The 17830-nt window shown below is 51.2% G+C and overlaps 2 protein-coding genes across 15 annotated transcripts in view; one reads left to right on the forward strand and one right to left on the reverse strand.

Moving 5' to 3' along the window:
* ATG13 (autophagy related 13) overlaps positions 1-6812 on the forward strand; it is a 38169-nt gene extending 31357 nt beyond the window's left edge. For all 10 annotated transcript variants that reach the window (XM_074997588.1, XM_074997589.1, XM_074997590.1 and 7 more), the window contains 5 exons: positions 876-993; positions 1408-1485; positions 1798-1914; positions 2431-2559; positions 3853-6812. In XM_074997588.1, coding sequence (XP_074853689.1) covers positions 876-993; positions 1408-1485; positions 1798-1914; positions 2431-2559; positions 3853-3930 — 520 coding nt within the window. In that variant the 3' untranslated portion in view covers positions 3931-6812. The remainder of the gene's footprint in view (positions 1-875; positions 994-1407; positions 1486-1797; positions 1915-2430; positions 2560-3852) is intronic.
* Positions 6813-11856: 5044 nt separating this feature from the next.
* The window catches only part of ARHGAP1 (Rho GTPase activating protein 1), a 38153-nt gene continuing 32179 nt past the window's right edge, over positions 11857-17830 (reverse strand). For all 5 annotated transcript variants that reach the window (XM_074997599.1, XM_074997600.1, XM_074997601.1 and 2 more), the window contains 3 exons: positions 17542-17670; positions 17083-17186; positions 11857-15863 (listed from right to left, as the gene is read on the reverse strand). In XM_074997599.1, the coding sequence (XP_074853700.1) occupies positions 15684-15863; positions 17083-17186; positions 17542-17670 (413 nt within the window). In that variant the 3' untranslated portion in view covers positions 11857-15683. The remainder of the gene's footprint in view (positions 15864-17082; positions 17187-17541; positions 17671-17830) is intronic.

Here is a 17830-nt window from a genome sequence, read left to right on the forward strand (position 1 = left end):
ACAGAAAACAGCTACCTAACTGTTATTTTAAGAAATTGTGGGGACAAGAATCCTTGTTGAACAGGAAACTGACTTAAAACTCCCAGTCGCCTGTAATTCTAAACTCCCTTTCAGACAGTGAGCTCTTCCTGTTTGTTTCTGGGTCCCATTGTTCCCTTTGGCTCTATCTTCTCTCATGGTCCTGGGGCAGTTGCCAAAGAAAACATCTTAACCAGCTTGGTTTTCTACTCAATAAAAAAAAAATTGCTGCGTATGTTGGTAGCACTAATGCACTGTCCTGCGCTCCATTCGCTAACCAGTTGTCATCGAATGGCTAAACTTGCCAGAAGACTGAGGACCAGATTTTTAGAACTGTTGATACTTCTGAAAATCAGGTTTTGAGAATATCATTAGTAGCCACCCAATGAAAATTAATCAGATTAGCTCTGGTTGCTGTGATATTGGACTACTCCAGCTTCACGGGGCATGGGAAGGAGCATGGTGTTCAGATGCCTGACACTGGCTCCTGACAGGGAAGAGTTCCAAGAAGGTTAGTGATTGGCAAGAGCTGCTCAGATTTCCTTGAAGTATCTAAGATTAATCCCCCACTCCTATCCACCTCTTCTGAGCAGCATTTCCTCAGCCCTGGTGGAGGTTCTCATTAGGGTGGTTTCCTCTGAGACCCAAAGAGAAAGGTGCTCTGCAGCCTTGCAGCCTCTCTTGCCTACTGATGACTGAAGGGGAAAACTATGTCAGACAAGAACAGAGATACTCTGTGCTTCTCCCAGCTCTAGGAGAGGGCCTAGAAAAGCAAGGGAAGCTTGTCGAAGGAAGTTGGTTTTGTCTTAACTGCTTGTGTGCAACAAGCCATCAACCCTTCTCCCCATCTCTCTCAGTGAGGACACGGAAACCGTATCAAACAGCAGTGAAGGGAAGAGTGCTTCCCCCCATGACCTCTTGGAGACCATCTTTGTCCGGAAGGTGGGGGCTTTCGTCAACAAACCCATTAACCAGGTAACCTGCAGTAATCATTCTGGGGTGGACTTGGCATATGCTTTTCCTCAGGTCACTGTTCCTCTCTTCCATTTCTGGTCAGAGTGGGCAAGGTATTTCAGCATGAGGGCAGCCAGAGGAAATGGGAAGCTGGACCTTTACAAGGACTGCAGATCTCTGTATGCTGTGCTTTATTGCATGCTGGGCCCTCTGGCTCTACAGGCCACACCTGTGTATAAAGGGACTGTTGACCACATCTGTCACATGTTATACCCTCCAAGTGTAGCTCTTGGGTTCCTGTCATGTTGCCAGTGGGACTTCGGTTGAGTAAAGATTAGCAGATCCTGACACAAAGCCTTGCAGTGGGATGGTGCATCCTGGATAAGCAAAGAACTTTACGGAAGAGCTGAGGTTCTGCCCATTGAATCTCTCCAGGTGACCATGGCCAGCTTGGACATTCCTTTCGCCATGTTTGCTCCCAAGAATGTTGAACTGGAGGATAATGACCCCATGGTAAGAACCCCACAGAGGCATCTATGTATTTCAAGTAGGGATTATGTAATATAGATGCATCCTTCCTGACCTTAGCTTTGCATGCATTTTCAAACCAAAGAACTAGCTGCTTCCATCAGCCTGGTTTCTAATAACACCCGCTGGTGCCAGAGTTTGGGCTTTCCATAGCTAGAAACAGCTTCAGGCTTAGAGCCCCTACTAGTCTCTGCTTTTCATCTGCACAATCTTGTAATGGTCACTGTGCTTCTTCCAATCGTGTCACACCACACAGGGACAGGATTGGAAACTGATGGACTCTGGTTTCTTGGGCAGGTGAATCCTCCGGACTCCCCAGATGCTGAGTCTCCTCTACAAGGCAGCTTGCACTCAGAAGGCTCCAGTGGCAGCAGTGCCGGGAACACACATGACGACTTTGTCATGGTTGACTTTGTAAGTCCGTGCAGGCTTCTATCAGCCCACGGTAGCGCTTTCCACAGAACACCTGCATCAGGGGAGTCGGGGGGCAGGAGCTGCAAGTGCTGCTGTGTTAGTGAATGAAAACAGATTAATTTCTCCCATCAAGAGCTCCATGGTTTTCCCATAGCAAGGACAGAGTCTCTGGGCCTCCTTAAAAATGGTAAAGGCAATGATGTAAACCCACAACTTGGCAAAATTATTTCCTCCTTCATGTATCCTCTATGGCCTGCATTCAGGTTCTTGTGTTTTCCCATGTCCCCTCTTCACCAGAGGCTTCAGATTCTCGTGAAATCATCATCTGGGCAACACTAATTATGGTGATTGCAGGGGATATAGGTGATGCTGTTCAGTTATTTGATGTATATTTGTTGCTGCAATGTTGAGTTGTTTGCCAGTAGTAGGCGGTGCTCTCTGTCTGTGACTCGAGCAAAGGGGAAAGCTGACAGAATTCTCTGAATGGAGGGCTAATGTTTGTATCTTTTATTCTAGAAACCAGCATTCTCAAAAGATGACATTCTCCCAATGGACCTGGGGACATTCTACCGCGAGTTCCAGAACCCCCCTCAGCTCAGCAGCCTCTCCATTGACATTGGGGCTCAATCCATGGCAGAGGATCTGGTATGGAAAAATGGGATTTCAGGGTGTGAGAGTCACATGTTCTTACAGTGCTCCTCTCCATCTAGCTCCCTGAACAAGTCAACATCCCATAAGAGAGCAGCGCCACCTTCCAGCACGGTCCCTTACCAATATGCTGAACGTGCCTGTACATCTCAGAATTTGTGACCTTTGGAAGGAACCAGATGTGAGACTTTTTCAGTCTGATTCCTTCTCAGTGCATGCGTACAGCTGCCATGGAGCATATTAGAAGAGTTGTTTGTGATGCCTGTGTGGGGGACAGTATCTGTGTGTTTCTTTGGGCGCTGTCCTTTTCCCAGAGGCCATTGCAGCTGCTGGAGTCTTTTCCACTGTCCCTCTTGCACTTTTTCACCATTATTCCTGCATCTGCTACCTCACAGCCCTACAAACTAGGACCCGTCCTAGAAGAGGAGTAAGTTGGGAGTTCAGTTCCTGTCTTCTAGGACAATGTTGCAAGGCCTGGAGAAGGGCACAGCCTATGCTCTAAGGTTCTGGGGAAGAAAACATTCTGCCTCAGTTCCAGCCCTGGGCCCACCCTATCTGGGGTATGAGAACTGTTAGCCTGGAGCCTAACATTGGAGTGACCCAAAATGTGCCACTTTTTACAGCACAATGTGCAGTTGTGAGTGAGTCCTTTACTTTACCCTACCATTAAATGACAGAGTCTGTGGCAGCTGTGAAACATGTTTAATCTCCCATAAGAGTGCCACTGTCTGTAACCTGGAAGGTCAAACTTGCCATAACTCAAATCTCTAGGTAAACCCCAGTCTACGAATTGAACGCTGCCCCTGCCACATCTGGCTTAGTGGAATGCTGGAGTTCATTCTGCCATCTCAGACAGAGCTCCCAATGGAAGCAATAAGAATGTTGCTTGGATAAATCCTACATCCAGCCCACCACCTAGGAAAACTGTAATGCCCAATGCTGACAGCTGAGTGTCTGCAGTCTCACACACTGACAGAGTAATTGCTAGTAAAGGAAGGAGTAGCAGCTGCTAAAGCAATTGTAACAGGCCAGGTTAAGGAACACCTGCTGCTTTTGTGTAAAATGCAAACTGGGCTAACCGCCCTTCCCAGGTTCACATGTTGGATCCTGTATGATATCCTGCTTCTGCTAGGAGTGGTGCATGTGTAGGGAGGGAGAGCACAGATTAGCATAGAGATCTTTGGCCAGAGTTTACCCAATATTTTTCCATTGTTTTGTAGCTTCCTTTTCATTACGCTGATGCACCATCTGCGAGCGAGCCCTGATCTGAGTTTTTCTTTGCCTTCCCAGGATTCATTACCAGAGAAGCTGGCGGTCCATGAGAAAAACGTCAAAGAGTTTGATGCCTTTGTAGAGACTTTGCAGTAAAGCTGTTCTCTTACTGCAGCAGCAGTGTCCTTCTTCTTGCATATGAGGAAGCCCACAATGTCTGTCTGTCACTCTCTCTTTTGTGTCCTGTTTTCCCCACACATCTTGTGGGCTTTGTTGGATCACCTCCCTCAATGTTGGGTACAGGTTCAAATGTCAGTCTCTTTAGCCAGGCTCCAGGATCATTTTGGACTCTCTTCCTGCTGGCATTTCAGTTCTTCTCTATAACACTATAATAAGGACGAAAGAAATGAAGCTTTGGTGTCATAGTCCATTTTCCTTTCAGTCTTTGTTCTGTGTACGGAGAGGGTTCTAGGGCAAGCTGCCAAAAATGCTCCCTGCAAAGCCTCTTGCATCACAGTTCCCCAAGATTTAGCTTCTGGGGCACAGGCCATCTTTTCCTTGGGTCTGCAATTTGGAGCACAGACGGCCTTGGCTCAGGACAAAGGTTTGTGTCATGGCAGACTCAGCTGGCTTGAATGCAGGACATCAGCTCTTAAACTGGGGCATCGCATGCTCACTTCAGCGTGAGCACATGAACTGCAAAGTGCAAGGGGATATGACAGATTTTGTAGATGTTCCCCTTATGCTGTATGCGCTGCTGCACCTACAGATGTGTTCACTTTCTGCTTCCAAGGAATTGAGTCTTTGCACAGACTTTCTCTCTGGGGCCTTGTGTTTGAGTATGTGTCTGCCTGGATCACAGGTGTGACTCTGCCGAAGCTATGCACAAAGGCTTTCCTGAGCATATGGAAACCACCATGCCAAGCTTGCAGCTTGTGGTCGTGCTGGTGCATCTGCAAGTGGCACCTGGGAGTATGTTAAGTTTGTAGTCGCTGCTCTTGAAATGTAGTTGTAAATATGAATTGGAATTCTGTTTCTCTGGGGTTATGTAACTAGGCGTCTTAGTTCAAGGTTCTTTCCTTTTCCCTGCAAACCTTGCTGCTGTACCATTAATATATAAGAAACAGAAACTATTTATTGCTTTTAAAGAAACTTATATTAAAAAAATTATGTTTTCCCTTACCTAGGACAGGTCATTCTGTCCTGTCGCTGCAGGCAGCAGCTGTGCCATGGAGCCCTGGTCCATGACAGTCGTCTGCCTTCGGTGGGGAAAATCAAGATATTTATTTTCAGAGACACTTATTTACTCTAATACGGAGTTCTGTTCTGGGGCATTTTTCCATGACACCCACTCAGGGCACTGATGTAATAACATGCACATGTTGTTGCAGCAGCGTGGCAGGGACATCCTGGGGCACTCCGTTCCGTGGAAACGGCCTTGTTCCATTCCTCAGACGCACAGGAGGTAGCTTGTTCCTAGAAGCACACTTTTGGAAAGTTGATGGTGTTCTTTTTAACCCACTGGTTTAGAGTAGCTAAGAGTTTATTTTTGTAATGAGTTAGCCATGAAGCAGTGATTGGCTGGCCACTGTTTGACTATGGTTGAGCAGTTGTGTGTTTTGTCTCAGGTGAGGCAGGGAGATGCTGTGTAACAGCACTAAACAGGAACTCAGAATATGGCTTGTGCACCTCTCTCCACCCCTCAGCCCCCTGTGATGGCTGAGTAACTGACCAGACTCCAGTAAGTCCCCCTTGCAGCCTCAGGCAGTTTCTGTAGAGTGAGAGGGGAGTAACCAGGATTCTGATCAAAAAAGGCTGAATGTGGCTTTCTCCAGAGCTCAGCACAATTCCTTAGGCTGAGAAGGAGGCTTGCTTGAGAATCACACAAGGCTGTCACTTACCACCTGGCTTCTGCAGCTCTCCAGCCTGCGTTGTTTCAAGAGCGAAGATTCGAGCTCGGGATCTGAACTGATTCCCAGTATGCTGACATGTTGTTTTGCTTTTCCACACCTTGAGGTGACAGATGTTTGCTGTCCTGCCCTGGGGCAGTGTTTTAGTGTCTGCTCTAAAACCAGGTAGGGATTTTATAACTATTTGAAGCTGCAAACTCCCCATCTCTGGCCACCCACTCAATCCTGCTATCTCCCATGTAGAAAGAACAGCTCCTTGTTTTGCAGGAAGTAATAAAAACTCTTCACCTGTCTGCACCAGCACTAAAAGGCCTCCCTGTGAGTGGGAATTGGAAATGCTGTCCTTGTCAATAACACTGACAAGAGGGCTTCAAAGCACTCAACGAATATTTACTCCTTACAGCCCATCTGTGAGGGAGGTAAGTAAGCTATGTTGCCACAGTACAGTTTGTGCAAACTAGTGAGTTGTCCTAGGCCAGGCAGTGAGTAAATGCCAGGATCAGCAATAGAACCCAGATCTCCTGACTGCCCCAGTCAGCTGGTCCCTCTCCAGATGCTTGTAATTTGTATGCCGATGTGCTCCAGCACCTTGCCCTTAACTTGCAGGTTGTGCTTGGATAAGCTCTCATGTCTGAGTTCTGCGTAGAGGTTAATAAACTTGTTGTGCTTGCTAGGAAGAAGCAGATAGACCTTCCTGGTTGTGACCCTTCCCTAAGCAGCATTGCCTCTGTAGTTCCTTATCGTCACACGGCACCACTGCGGTAGCTACAGCAGGTGGGTCTTCATTACCATTTCTGTCCCAAAAGCCTCAAAGGCCCAGTATGTGTTCAGCCGTTTTCAGGTGACTTCAACAAGCTCACAGCTCCTGCATCTTAAAAGGCAGATCTGCATAAACCAGTTTTCAGTTTCACATCACCCAGTGCAAAGCTGCCCACCTGGGTTGCAAAGGGATAGCTTGATAGCTACAGCAATAAAGGGGTTTTTCTTTATGGGAGCTGTGTGCTTATTCCTGGGCAAATCTGAGATTCTTTTTTTTTTTTTTTTTTTTTTACAAGTTTTCTGGTCCAGAAACCAAGCACCACTGCTCTGTGTAATCAACTCATGACCAATGACAGGCCCCCAGCAGTTCTACCAGAGGACCTAGCTGTTAATGCTGTGCCTGCTGTAGAATCTGTTTAATGACAATGATTGTCATAACTTTAATAGCCATCTGCTCAGTCCAGTACCATATCAAGGCAGCTTGTACATTGCTGATGACCTACAACTGTTTTGGGTGCAGGGTCCTAAATTATTGTTTTGGCAATAGTCCTCACTACACTTCATGTATTCAGAGATTTTTTTCCAATAAAACTTCTATTTAAGCAACCCTTAACTGTTTGCCAGGCTGATTCGCGTCTGCTGTGAACTACTCCACAGGTTCCAATGCTGGGATGGTTCCTCCTATATGGCTTTCACTTCCCCCAGCTCTCTTTTAAGGGCAGCAGTCAGTACAGCTGTAGGAAGGTGTGGGGTTAATACCTACAAACTACTGTTTTGGAAGGTGGCCAGGGGTGCAATGAAGAAGGTTATGAAATAAGACAAGGAGAGCAAAGGGGCAGCAATAGTAATGAGCAGGCAGAACTGCTGCCTGGACACACAGGTATTAGTGAAGAGAACGAGACCCAAAAAGGGGGAGGGGAGCTATTTTGAGGATCTTTGCTGTAACAGAGAAAAAGAGCTGCTTGTCCTTGTTTCTGTAATGACACAGCATCCTACCTTGTGCAGCCTGCACTGTTCATGGGGCCAGTGTGAACAGAAACCTGGGCCAGCTTCAGCCCATGTTGCACAACACAGGATAAAACTGGTGAACAGAAATGGATCACTAGCCCAGGACAGAGGGCTCCATGGAAGGGAGCACTAGATACTTGTAAAGCCCTGTTAGTGGCATGCTTACACTTGACTAATGAATTCCCAGGCTAGGTAGGACACAGTGATGTTATCTTGCTGCTCTAGCAATGACTTCTCTGTAAGCAAAAGCTTGGCAGCACTTCAAGTTTCAGTTGGAAGTAGAAAATCCAGCTGGAGTTAGCTTGTTGACTCTACCAGCACCAGCAGTCAGGGCAAAGGGGGCAAGTGCATTCATTCTGTGCCAGGCAGAGTAGCTGTGAATGAGTTCTACACTATGGTGGTAATGGCTCCATGGGCACACCAGGACCAGAAAACACACCTTTCTCTCCCAGTAAGCACCTCTGCTGAGGGCCTGACACGCATGGGTTAAAAAATCCACAAGGTTCATCACGTTGTTGCTAGGAGCTGCTAGGTGGGCATTGGGCTGCTTTCACAATCCTAACCAACTAGTGCTGCAGCAACCAGCATGTTCCCAAAGGAACGTGGAAGCTCCCCACAGGCAGGACAGCAGGGGGCTGGCCGCCTCAGCCCTGAGCCCCCAAGCATATATGAAAAAGTCAAGAGGCCATATTCAATTCTTTGGGCAGATTCTGTCCTCTTCTGCGCAGGCACAAGAAGCTGAAACCTACCACGCTTCCCTTTGTAGAGAAACACCCGCAGCCCAGGTGGAGGTGGTGCTGCCTTCCCCCACATACAGGCTGCAAAGAGGAACCAGCCAGAGATTCCAGCTAATATGGCAGAACCAGTCACAGCAGGACACTTTGGTCAGTCACAGAAGTAGCTACAGAGCTGACTGGATTTGCGGGTCTGCCTTGTGCTGAGAGGCTGGTTGCTCCGAGCCCCACCTGAGAGAGACACCATGCCTGACGTTAGCCTCCTCACCAGCCCTTCCAAGTGAGCCAATCGCCCCTCCGCTGGAGGAAACCACTTCCTTCCACACAGACACCAGCCTCCCACCCCAAATCTAGTCAAGATCTAGCATGCTGTTAGCTACTAATGGTTTGCTGTGCTTATAGTCTACCCCACCCCCCCACCGGCTGGCTAGTGTGTTGTGAACGTAGGTGCTTCAGGGCAGGGCCTGGCTGAGTTTGTAAGCCCCTGCCCCTCCCAGCTGGCTTTTACCTAGTACTGCAACATACTTGGCATGCTCCGCCCGGAGGCCAGTGATGCGAACTGGGGTCTAGACAGGCAGGAAGTCATGTTCTAAGTGACTGACTGTAGCATAACAAGCTTGCAGCTGCTAGGCCAGCTCACAAGCCCTGGTGCCTCACCTACAAGCAGAGGCTCTAGACCACACCATGCAGCTGGCCCTTCCTGGAGGCCTTCTAGGAGAAGACAGCACTTGTGGTCCCTGACCTGATGGACAGGACAGTTGCCATCTACAGAAATGGAGAGACTTGGGGCACATCTTTGCCAGACTTGACAAGGTTAGCAGGTGAGTGCTCCTGAGGGGCAGTAGGGATGGGGCACAGGTTGCATACAGGACTCAGTACGCAGAGCAGCGCCCCCTCTGCTGGTCAGGCCCCTACCGCAGGTACAAGCCCTGTGGCATAGAGCTGGCACATCACCCCCACAAGTCCCTCCAAGAGCTGTATTCCTAGGGCCCTTCAACAGCCTCATTCTAAGCTCCTGTCTGTCACACCACTGAGTTTGCATCCACTATCACAGCGCAAGACTGAGGTTTTCTGGCCTTTGCAAAGGAGTAAAGGAGAGAGGTGAGGACTGGGTGCATATAAGGCAAAAGGTCCCATTGGTACTAGCGTCAGGGTTGTAGCCTTTTCACTCATGTTGCTTAAGCTCCATCACACCCTTCCCTTAAAGGTCAGGTGTCAGCTTTACATGGGGTCTGCGCCCCGGCTGCTCACCCTGAGATCCTGCATGTCGTGCAGAGCTGCTACCTCTAAGAAAGAGGCTGTCCCCCCAAGTCTGGCTACATAGTTGTTTCCACAGGCTGGCCAGGGCCCCTCAAGCAGCAGGCAACAACTTCAGGAGACCATTCATTCATCAGGGATGATACAGATGGTGCTTGGTCCTGCTGTGAGGACAGGGGACTGGACTTGATTTCCTCTTAAGGTCCCTTCCAGCTCTAGTAGTCTATGTGAGTAGTAGTCTATGTAGTCTAGTAGTCTATGTGAGTCTATGATTCACATCCATGGCCCTGACATGCCACACCACCTGATCACTTATCCCAACTCCTGCCAGGGGCTCAGTTTCTACCTAGTGCAGAAACAAGTCTTACTCACCTTGAGGAAATGAGCAGAGAGGACTGTTAAGCCTATTCATCCTGTTGCTGAATGGTTTGCATATAATGCAGAGATGTTGGTGGCCAGATGGTCAAGTGTCACCTACCTAGAAACACATCATCAGACATCGGTAATCCCAGGAGAGATGAACTGGAGCACTGTTGAGAGGCAAAATCAGAGTAACTGAAGTACAGTAACTAGACTGTATTTACTGAGGGTAACAGCCCACAGGCTCAATTACCGAAGGACAACCTACATTCATTCCTGTATTTGTTTCTACAGGCAACTTGCTGTGTAGCTTTTAACGAGCGATGTACCCAAGTGTTTGGATGCTGGCCTCTACAGCCCTGGGTGGACAGAAAATTGGTATCGGCATGTGCAAAATGAGCTGTGGATACCAGCGGATTTGCAGGGCTCCACTCATACCTAAACCATATTGTTCAATGTAGTCACCTAATTTTTATTTTTTTTGTTACGTACCATCTGCGTCCCTCCTCACCTTTAAACCAAACAGATTTTGGACAATCTAAGCACAACACCCAGGAGTGCTATGCCAATCTCCATGTGCTCCTGCCATTGCAAGGGGCAAGTAAACAAGGCTAGTGGAAGGCTCTAGAAATGCCCCCCAGTTGCCATATAGCCTCACACGACCGGGCAGCACACCCTCCTGGCTGAGTAATTATACACTTTCTAACATTAGCTTTAATAAAGAAAACTGAAATCTCTGCTGCTGCCCTTATCCCCCATCTTACCTGCCAGCTCAGGAGCAAAGAGCCTTCCCTCTGCAACCTTAATGATCAGCTTGGGAGCTGGCTACTGCACACTGCAGCAAGAAAGTAGCCACACAGGTGGTAGAAGCACCCTGTCTGGGCGCTGTTCTTCTGTCCTGCTCTTCAGTGGTAGGGGAAAAAACTTGCGATGTTTAACTAATACCCAACCCTCATGACAGCCATTCAGTTTCCTTTGTGCTGCTCTCTTCTGTCTTTTAGCACCGCCTGGAGGAGCAGCCCCTCACCCAGCCTGAAATGGGGGTAAGCCCTGGAGCCTTCGTGCACATAGCAAATGGTCTGTGAAAAGCATAGAACCTACTATCTCAGTCTTTCGGGGCCAGATCCGAAGTGACCTTGGTTCACAGTCAGCTGACCGCTTTCTCAGCCTGGGGGATGTCTGTCCACAAACAAAATAGATCCAGTGGCAACTCTCACCAAATATACAGGGCTGACTATTCAGCCAGGTAAGAGTGCTCAAGCGGCATAGTCACGTGAACATGAAGCAGGTGAGGCTAACTGGCAAATGAGGGGCATTTCTACATTCCTCCAACAGTCTGTTAAACTGCCCCTTCCAATGGCAGCAGCACATGGAAGTTAGTACAGGCAAGGTGGGCAGATGCTGTCTTCAGCTTCACATGTTGAGCAGAGAAGGGAAAAAAATCTAGCTTCTGAGTAGCTGCAGAAGGATGAGAAAACTCAATCCCTCCCTCCTTGGGCTGCTGCAATAAACCAGGGCAGGAGCAGCACTTTTTTTATTTTGAAGAGAAGGCCAGATTAGCTCCACCACCAGGAATAGGGGGGCCATCCCTAAGTCCCAAGTTGGGGAAGGCAGGTCACGCCTTCTCCTGGGTGTCCCTTACTAGCTAGCTTAGGCAGCACTCTGAACAGCCCTCTTGCTTTTGTGAATTTTGCTCATAGGCACAAAACTCCCACCCCACAACACAGGCAGTCTGGTGCTTCACCTGGACATTAGGACTCCAGGGAGCAATAGGGTGCCTAAAGTTAAGTCTTCAAGTGCAATGGAGGACGGGGGTCCTCTTTGTGGAGCTAACCTCAAGTGTCCTAGCAGGTGACACCTGCCCCCTGACTCTGGGAAGAAGTGCTGTCCAGAAGTGTGCATGCGCACTACAGAGAGGCACAAGGAGCAGGCTGCACTATGCACAGCTCTGCTCTCTAACTCACAGTTGTAGCTGGGTGTGTAATCAGCCATTCTGCTTTCTCTTGCAGCTCAATCTCAGAGGCTGCAGCTCGAACAAAGGCACCACACTGGGGCTGGGTTTGGGTTTTTATTGAAATACAAAAAGTGCAAACTGTGAAATACAAGATGGGTGCAGCGTAGAAGGAAATAAACATGGATGTGAATTAATGTCATTGTAAAACCCCAGCCCTGCACCTGCCAAACACCAGCTGCAGAGAAGGCAGGGAACAGCAACAACAAAAAGCAAAGCTGTAAATTGCACCAGAGCCCCACGGCTTGAAAGAGCAGCCAGGGACTAGTTTGGCCTTCAGAGGTCTCTGCCAAGTCAGGAGAGATGTTACCATAAGGCATCAAATTGGCCTTGCCCTCAACTGCATCACCCAAGCTCTGGCTCCAGAAGAGACGGGCAGAGAGCTGGCAGCTGGGGCTAGTTGTGCAGTGTGCTCACAGGCTGCTCAGACACCACTGGAACGAGGGGAGAAGGGGATTTGGATGTTGCAGAGCAGGGTACGGAGAGGACACAAAACATGTCACCCCCCAAAGGGCCACCATGGCGAATACTTAATATAGAAGCCAGGGTGGGGAAGGGGCTCTTGGGAAGCTGTGCCCAGGAGGACACATTATGGGAGACAAATACACAGTGTAACCATGGCCCCTAACCGGCTACTAACTCTTACAGGCAGCAGGGACGAGAGCCTGCAAGATTGATCCTCTGGTCATACCAGCTGTCTGTGTTACCTTCTTCCCAGCTCTGCCACAGACTGCAGCACCTTGGAGGCAGCCCAGCCAAGAAGGCAGTTCATCCCCCACTTAGCTGGCAGAGATACGGACTCAGCCACCCTCCTGCCACCCAGTGCGGGGAGCCAAGGGCAGCAGTAGGGCCCAGGCCACCACTTCACACAAAAGCCCCAACAGGGAGTGTTTTCATCAAAGGCATCCAGAAGAATAAACTGAGAAGCAAAGAAGCCATAACTGTCGTGCCTTTTCCAGGACTCTGGAGTGCCGGTGGAGCCGGCAGGGGGTTGGTAAAGGAATGGGATTATTTACACTGGATTGCTGCCAAGATTTTGCAAGCCCATTCCCACCACGAGCAGTACCAAGACCCTAACCTTTCTTCTGTCTGCGCCCTTCCCCGTGCAGGGCTCTGGCCCAGGAGCAGAGATATCCCATAGCACAGGGCTTTGTAGTGGGCACCATTATATTCAGAAGTTTTTAACTACATAGAGTTTTTTAAAGTGTTCCTGGGGGGCCAAGGAATACCTGCCTCTGGGCTGCCCAGCCCTGCTTTTCTCAACACAGAGCAGGTCAGGATTCAGTACTACCAGCTGTGTCCACACATGGGCAGGAACTAACCGCAGGGAGCAGTGGCCAAGCCTGCAGCAGACCCTTGTGCCCAGCCCACGGGTATTTCTGTTCTTGGCTACTGGCCTTAAGATTCTGGTTGTTCCCAAGGAGCCCAGCTGGTTTTTTGCTTTGCTCTGGGGAGATTTTATCTAGGTCAACAAACATTTAGCTGCGCCCCAGAGAAGTCAGCAAGCCCAGCCTAGCTCTGCTCTGACATACACACAGGAAGGGATGCTCCCTTGAGAGCGGGCAGACAGAAACATGATATGGAGTCACACAGAAAATGCCCCTTCCAGCGTGGCACACTAAACATACTCTAACAAAGCCCATGGGGCACACGTAAGGCTCTTCCTACTCTGCCCCACCCCTGACTTCAGTAGAAAGCCTTCCGGCTTTCCCAAGAAGCCTCTATGGAGACCTACGTTGCGTGCTGGGTCTACAGAAGTCACAGTGAATCAGAAGCCCTTGGTGATCAACCCAAGCCATCATTATGGACTTATTCATAGCAAAAGGCATTGTGTCCCAGCCCACCAGGCAGAAATTCAAATTGCACCCAGCGTCACATCCAGCTCCAGGCCTGGTGCCTCCCCCAGGAGCCCTCAGCCTCCCAAAGAGTCACTCAGTGCCCCAAGCCTCACACGGCCAGTTCTCCAGCCCTCCTCAGAATTCCTGGCTCCTGCAGATACCCACCTCACCCTTCGGGGGGTCACACCAAGCGCAGCCACCGCACTGAGCCTGGGCTGCACTGCAGAACTGGAGGAATACTTGCCAACCCTCGCTCCCTGCTCCTGGGCCTGGCAGAGGAGACCCGTTCCGGCTGTTGATGCTCATCAGCAGTTTGTCATATTTTTAAACCAAGGTATCAGCCTTAGGTCAATTTCTAGGAAAGGTTAAAATCTTATTAAAAGCAGATCAAAGTAGTGTTCAATAGCAAATTACCACTGTATAAGATGAGCTGTGCGTGGTCCTGATGTTGCCCCAGGCTGGGGTGCGGCTGGGATGAGGACCAGCTCCCAGGAGGAGCAGGCTATGAGAACTCTGGATCTTGGGGAGTGAGGCTAGAAACTGAGTCTCACTCCAGTGTGGAAGCCCCTCTGTCACAGGCCAAGGACGGGAAAGGAGAGCTCCCTGTTACTTCAGCATGTGCCAGAGGGGATTTCCTTACCCTAAAACTAACCCTGAGGCAGTGGTTGCAGTGCACCTGCCTTACAAGGTGATCTGGCTGGCTCTGCTCCTCAGCCTGGCTTAGAGAGAGCTGGCTCCTTCCCTCCCTAGCACATAAAGGCTGCATCAAAGCAGCTCTCCAGAAGGGGTGGGATGGACCCTTGGAGTAGGGTGGAGCTGGGCTGAGGCACACTCGATGGCACAATTCTCCTGGCAGCTTTGGCACCTGAGAGCTCAGCTCCTGGGCAGATTCCTGCGACCTGGGCCCTGCACACTCTGCCTCAGGTTTGCCCTTCGGGCCACATTCTGACATATTTTTTCTGGATACAATCCCACTCCCTCAGAGTCAAAAAGCAGCCGGGGTCAGGGGCTGGCCGGAAGAGAAGCCAGACCCAGGGGAGTCCCCAGGCTGCAGCCCCAAGGAAAGGCAATGTCAACTGTGGGGTTTGGCAGTGGGGAGCCCAGTGCCACCACGGCACTAATCCCTGCCTTAATTCCAACAAGCTCACCGATCCCAGAGCATTACAACAGGGACCTGCAGCCCAGGGAGCACACACCCATCGAGGCCAGGTCTGGAGTGAAACCCTCTGGCCAGGAGCTGGGGACAAAAGCCAAGGGGACCCTTCGAGCCAGAGCTGAGTAGACATGGGCAACCACATGTTACAGACATGCCCAGCACAGCCTCTTAGTGAAGGTGACCAGCAACTGCCACAGGCGCTAGTGCCTGCTGGGGAGGCATGACTAGCTCCCAGCTTAGCAGTGCCAGCAGAGGGCAGGGCTAAACCAGCTCCCCTCAGCCACAGTCTCTGGCAGGGCCGAACGGCCCAGCCCCTTCATGCATGCTGAGAGCGAAGGGCAAGGCTGGCATTAGCCCAGGAGGAGCTGGTGCTGGCTTACCTGACCTGCTCTGGCTGGGGGCGTGGAGCCAAGCGTCTCGGCTCCTGAGAGGAGGGGCTGGCACACAAATGGAGCCAAGCCCTCCCTGGCTCTGCTAGCCCAGCTGATGCAAGCAGGAGTAATGAGCTGGGATCTGGAGATGTTGCAGATAAGCAGGGCCACTGGAGGGCAGAGAGGAGGGCAGACAGAAGCCTGTGAGGGGAGGGAAGGAGGGAATGGCCCCAGTAGGGCAGCATGGCCAGGGGTGAGCTGCACAGAATGGCTGTGGGGAGAAGACTCCGCTCCCAGGAATGGGGAGACCAGCTCCCCTCTGTCACCTCTGGCAATGGTCACCTGCTCACTTGCGCTCATACCGTCTCCACATCCCTCACTCTGCTCAGTGCCTGCCGCCCCAATGGGCCCTCTCTACTGGAGGCTCCTGGCCACGGCTCCACAACAAGGGAGGGAGAGGGAGGGGGAAGGTGAGCACAGTGTGCTTGTGTGGGCTGGCCCCGGCTCACGCCTCCACCTCCTGGAACAGCCCCTTCTGGTGGTCCAGCAGGAACTTGGTAAAGGTGTTGATGGGGTTGATGGCCTTGAGGGTGATGGCTGCATCCTTAGCCCACAGCAGGTTTGGGCCAAACACCACTGCCAGGTTGGTGTTTGTCATCTTGTTTACGTCGCTGTGGGCGGAGACCTGCATGGGAGGGAGAGTGGTCACCCCCAGGACCAGAGCAGCAACAACAGCATCAGCACTCTGCCCTCTCTGCCGCTGCACAACCCCACAGCAGGGGCTCAGGCGCCTAACCTACTGGGGGAAACTGAGGCACTTGATGACCACAGTACACCCAGGAAGGGGAGACAGGCTTGAGAAGAAGACACTTGACTGGGACCCAGGACCAGGGTTCAATGCCCAGCTCTGTCATAGAACTCTGGGCAAGTCACATGGTCTCTCTCTCTCTCTCTCTCTCTCTCTCTCTCTCTCTCTGTGTGTGTGTGTGTGTGTGTGTGTGTGTGTGTTTCAGGCTCCCACCAGGGAATGGGGAGGACACTGCCTTGTCTCCATGGTGTATTCCATGGGCCCCAGCCTGGCTCTCTAAGAAGCACAGCAAGTACAGATGATGACAAAGAGGCAGAGCAGCCATGAACCCAGGCTTATGCTCTAGCCACTGTCTGTGGTTCAGTGTGCACCCAACTGCCCTCCAGCATTTCCCAGCCCAGGCCAAACAATCAGCTATCTTAGCAGGGGTGTGACCCTGAACTACCCAAACACTTCCCTGCTCTGCAGAAGCTGGAAGGGGCTGGTAGACCTCAAAGGGGCAGGGAAGGCAGTGAATGGAGTCCTGGGTCCTCCCAGCTCCCAGGGATGGTCAGGGAGGGGTGGCTTGAGTGATACACAGGGCCCAATGAGTGCAGGGCTTTTGATACAGCAAGTGACACCCTGCCACATTCTGCACCAGCTGGCATTTCATCCTCCTTCCACACAGGGACATCTGGACCCACGGGGTGGTGGTGTCTACCATGCCCATAGCACTAGAGAGCCTGAGTGTTCCTGCCCTTTGCTGGCGATAAACTTGAGCTGCTCCACTGAGCCAACTCTAACAGGATGAGATCTGGAGCTCATGTTCTATCCGCTCACCACACACTTGTTTCCTGGCCTTTACCTGCGCCAGTGGGAAGCTTCACCCTGCCTCAGCTGCTGTCTCCCCACCCCAATGAGAGGGACTTCCTGGGCCTGACAAATCACACCCAGTTCCAATCTTTGGGGAAGGGAGATAAAGTAAGGGGGTTTCCTGGCCTGCACCTCGCTCCCTCTCAGCTGGGCAGCATCTGTGTGGGTGGGCGGGGGGGCAGTAATGGGGCTGGGGCCAGATGCAGTGAGCCGAGGGGAGGAGCACGCCCATGGAGCAGCTCACCTCGGCCAGGAAGGCCATCAGCAAACAGAGAACTTGGTAGTTTTCTTCAGGCAGGGTCTGGAGGGTTTTGCGAACAACATCCAAGCGACTCGACTCCTCCGTGTCTGAAAAGGAAAGGCCGGGGTGGGGGGGAAGGTTGTGAGCAAGACCATAGCTTGCACCGGGCCATGGAGGAGCTTTCCTCAGGCAATGAGAGGGACCCTGACTCCCACAACCAGACTCCTCTGAGAAGAGCCCAGCTCACAATGGATGGGTGCCACAGGCAGGACTCACTCTCCTCCCAACCCCATGCAGATTGCTTTGGCAACAGAGACTCAGCCATGCCTCCTGCATTCCTTGGGAAAGCATCAGTGCCACAGCCTGGCATCGGGGAGGGCAGCTGTGCAGGGCAGATCAGGCGACCCCTGCCCACAGGGAGTTCAGGCTCCATCTCACTGTGCCTTTTTGCCCCCAACTCACTCTGGAAGTTGACAACATGGTTGTAGAGGCCAAAAGTGAGCAGAGGCTCTGGCAGCTCCCGTAGGAATGTCTTGAGGATTACGGCAGGGAGGTGAACGTCCTCATATTGCAGGAAATCCACTGGCACCCCTGAGACCAGAGAGAAGGCACAGGCTCAGCCAAGCAAGCAGTACAACACACTGCCTAAGGCCGCAGGGCACCGGGCAGGATTCCTTTCGGGCCAACGGAGTAGAGCATGGGTCAAAGACGTGCACTGGGGCTGAGCATGGGGCCAGACTCACTTGAGGTG

Source organism: Carettochelys insculpta, chromosome 6 (assembly GCF_033958435.1).
Source record: "Carettochelys insculpta isolate YL-2023 chromosome 6, ASM3395843v1, whole genome shotgun sequence".
NCBI classification, from domain to species: Eukaryota; Metazoa; Chordata; order Testudines; family Carettochelyidae; genus Carettochelys; species Carettochelys insculpta.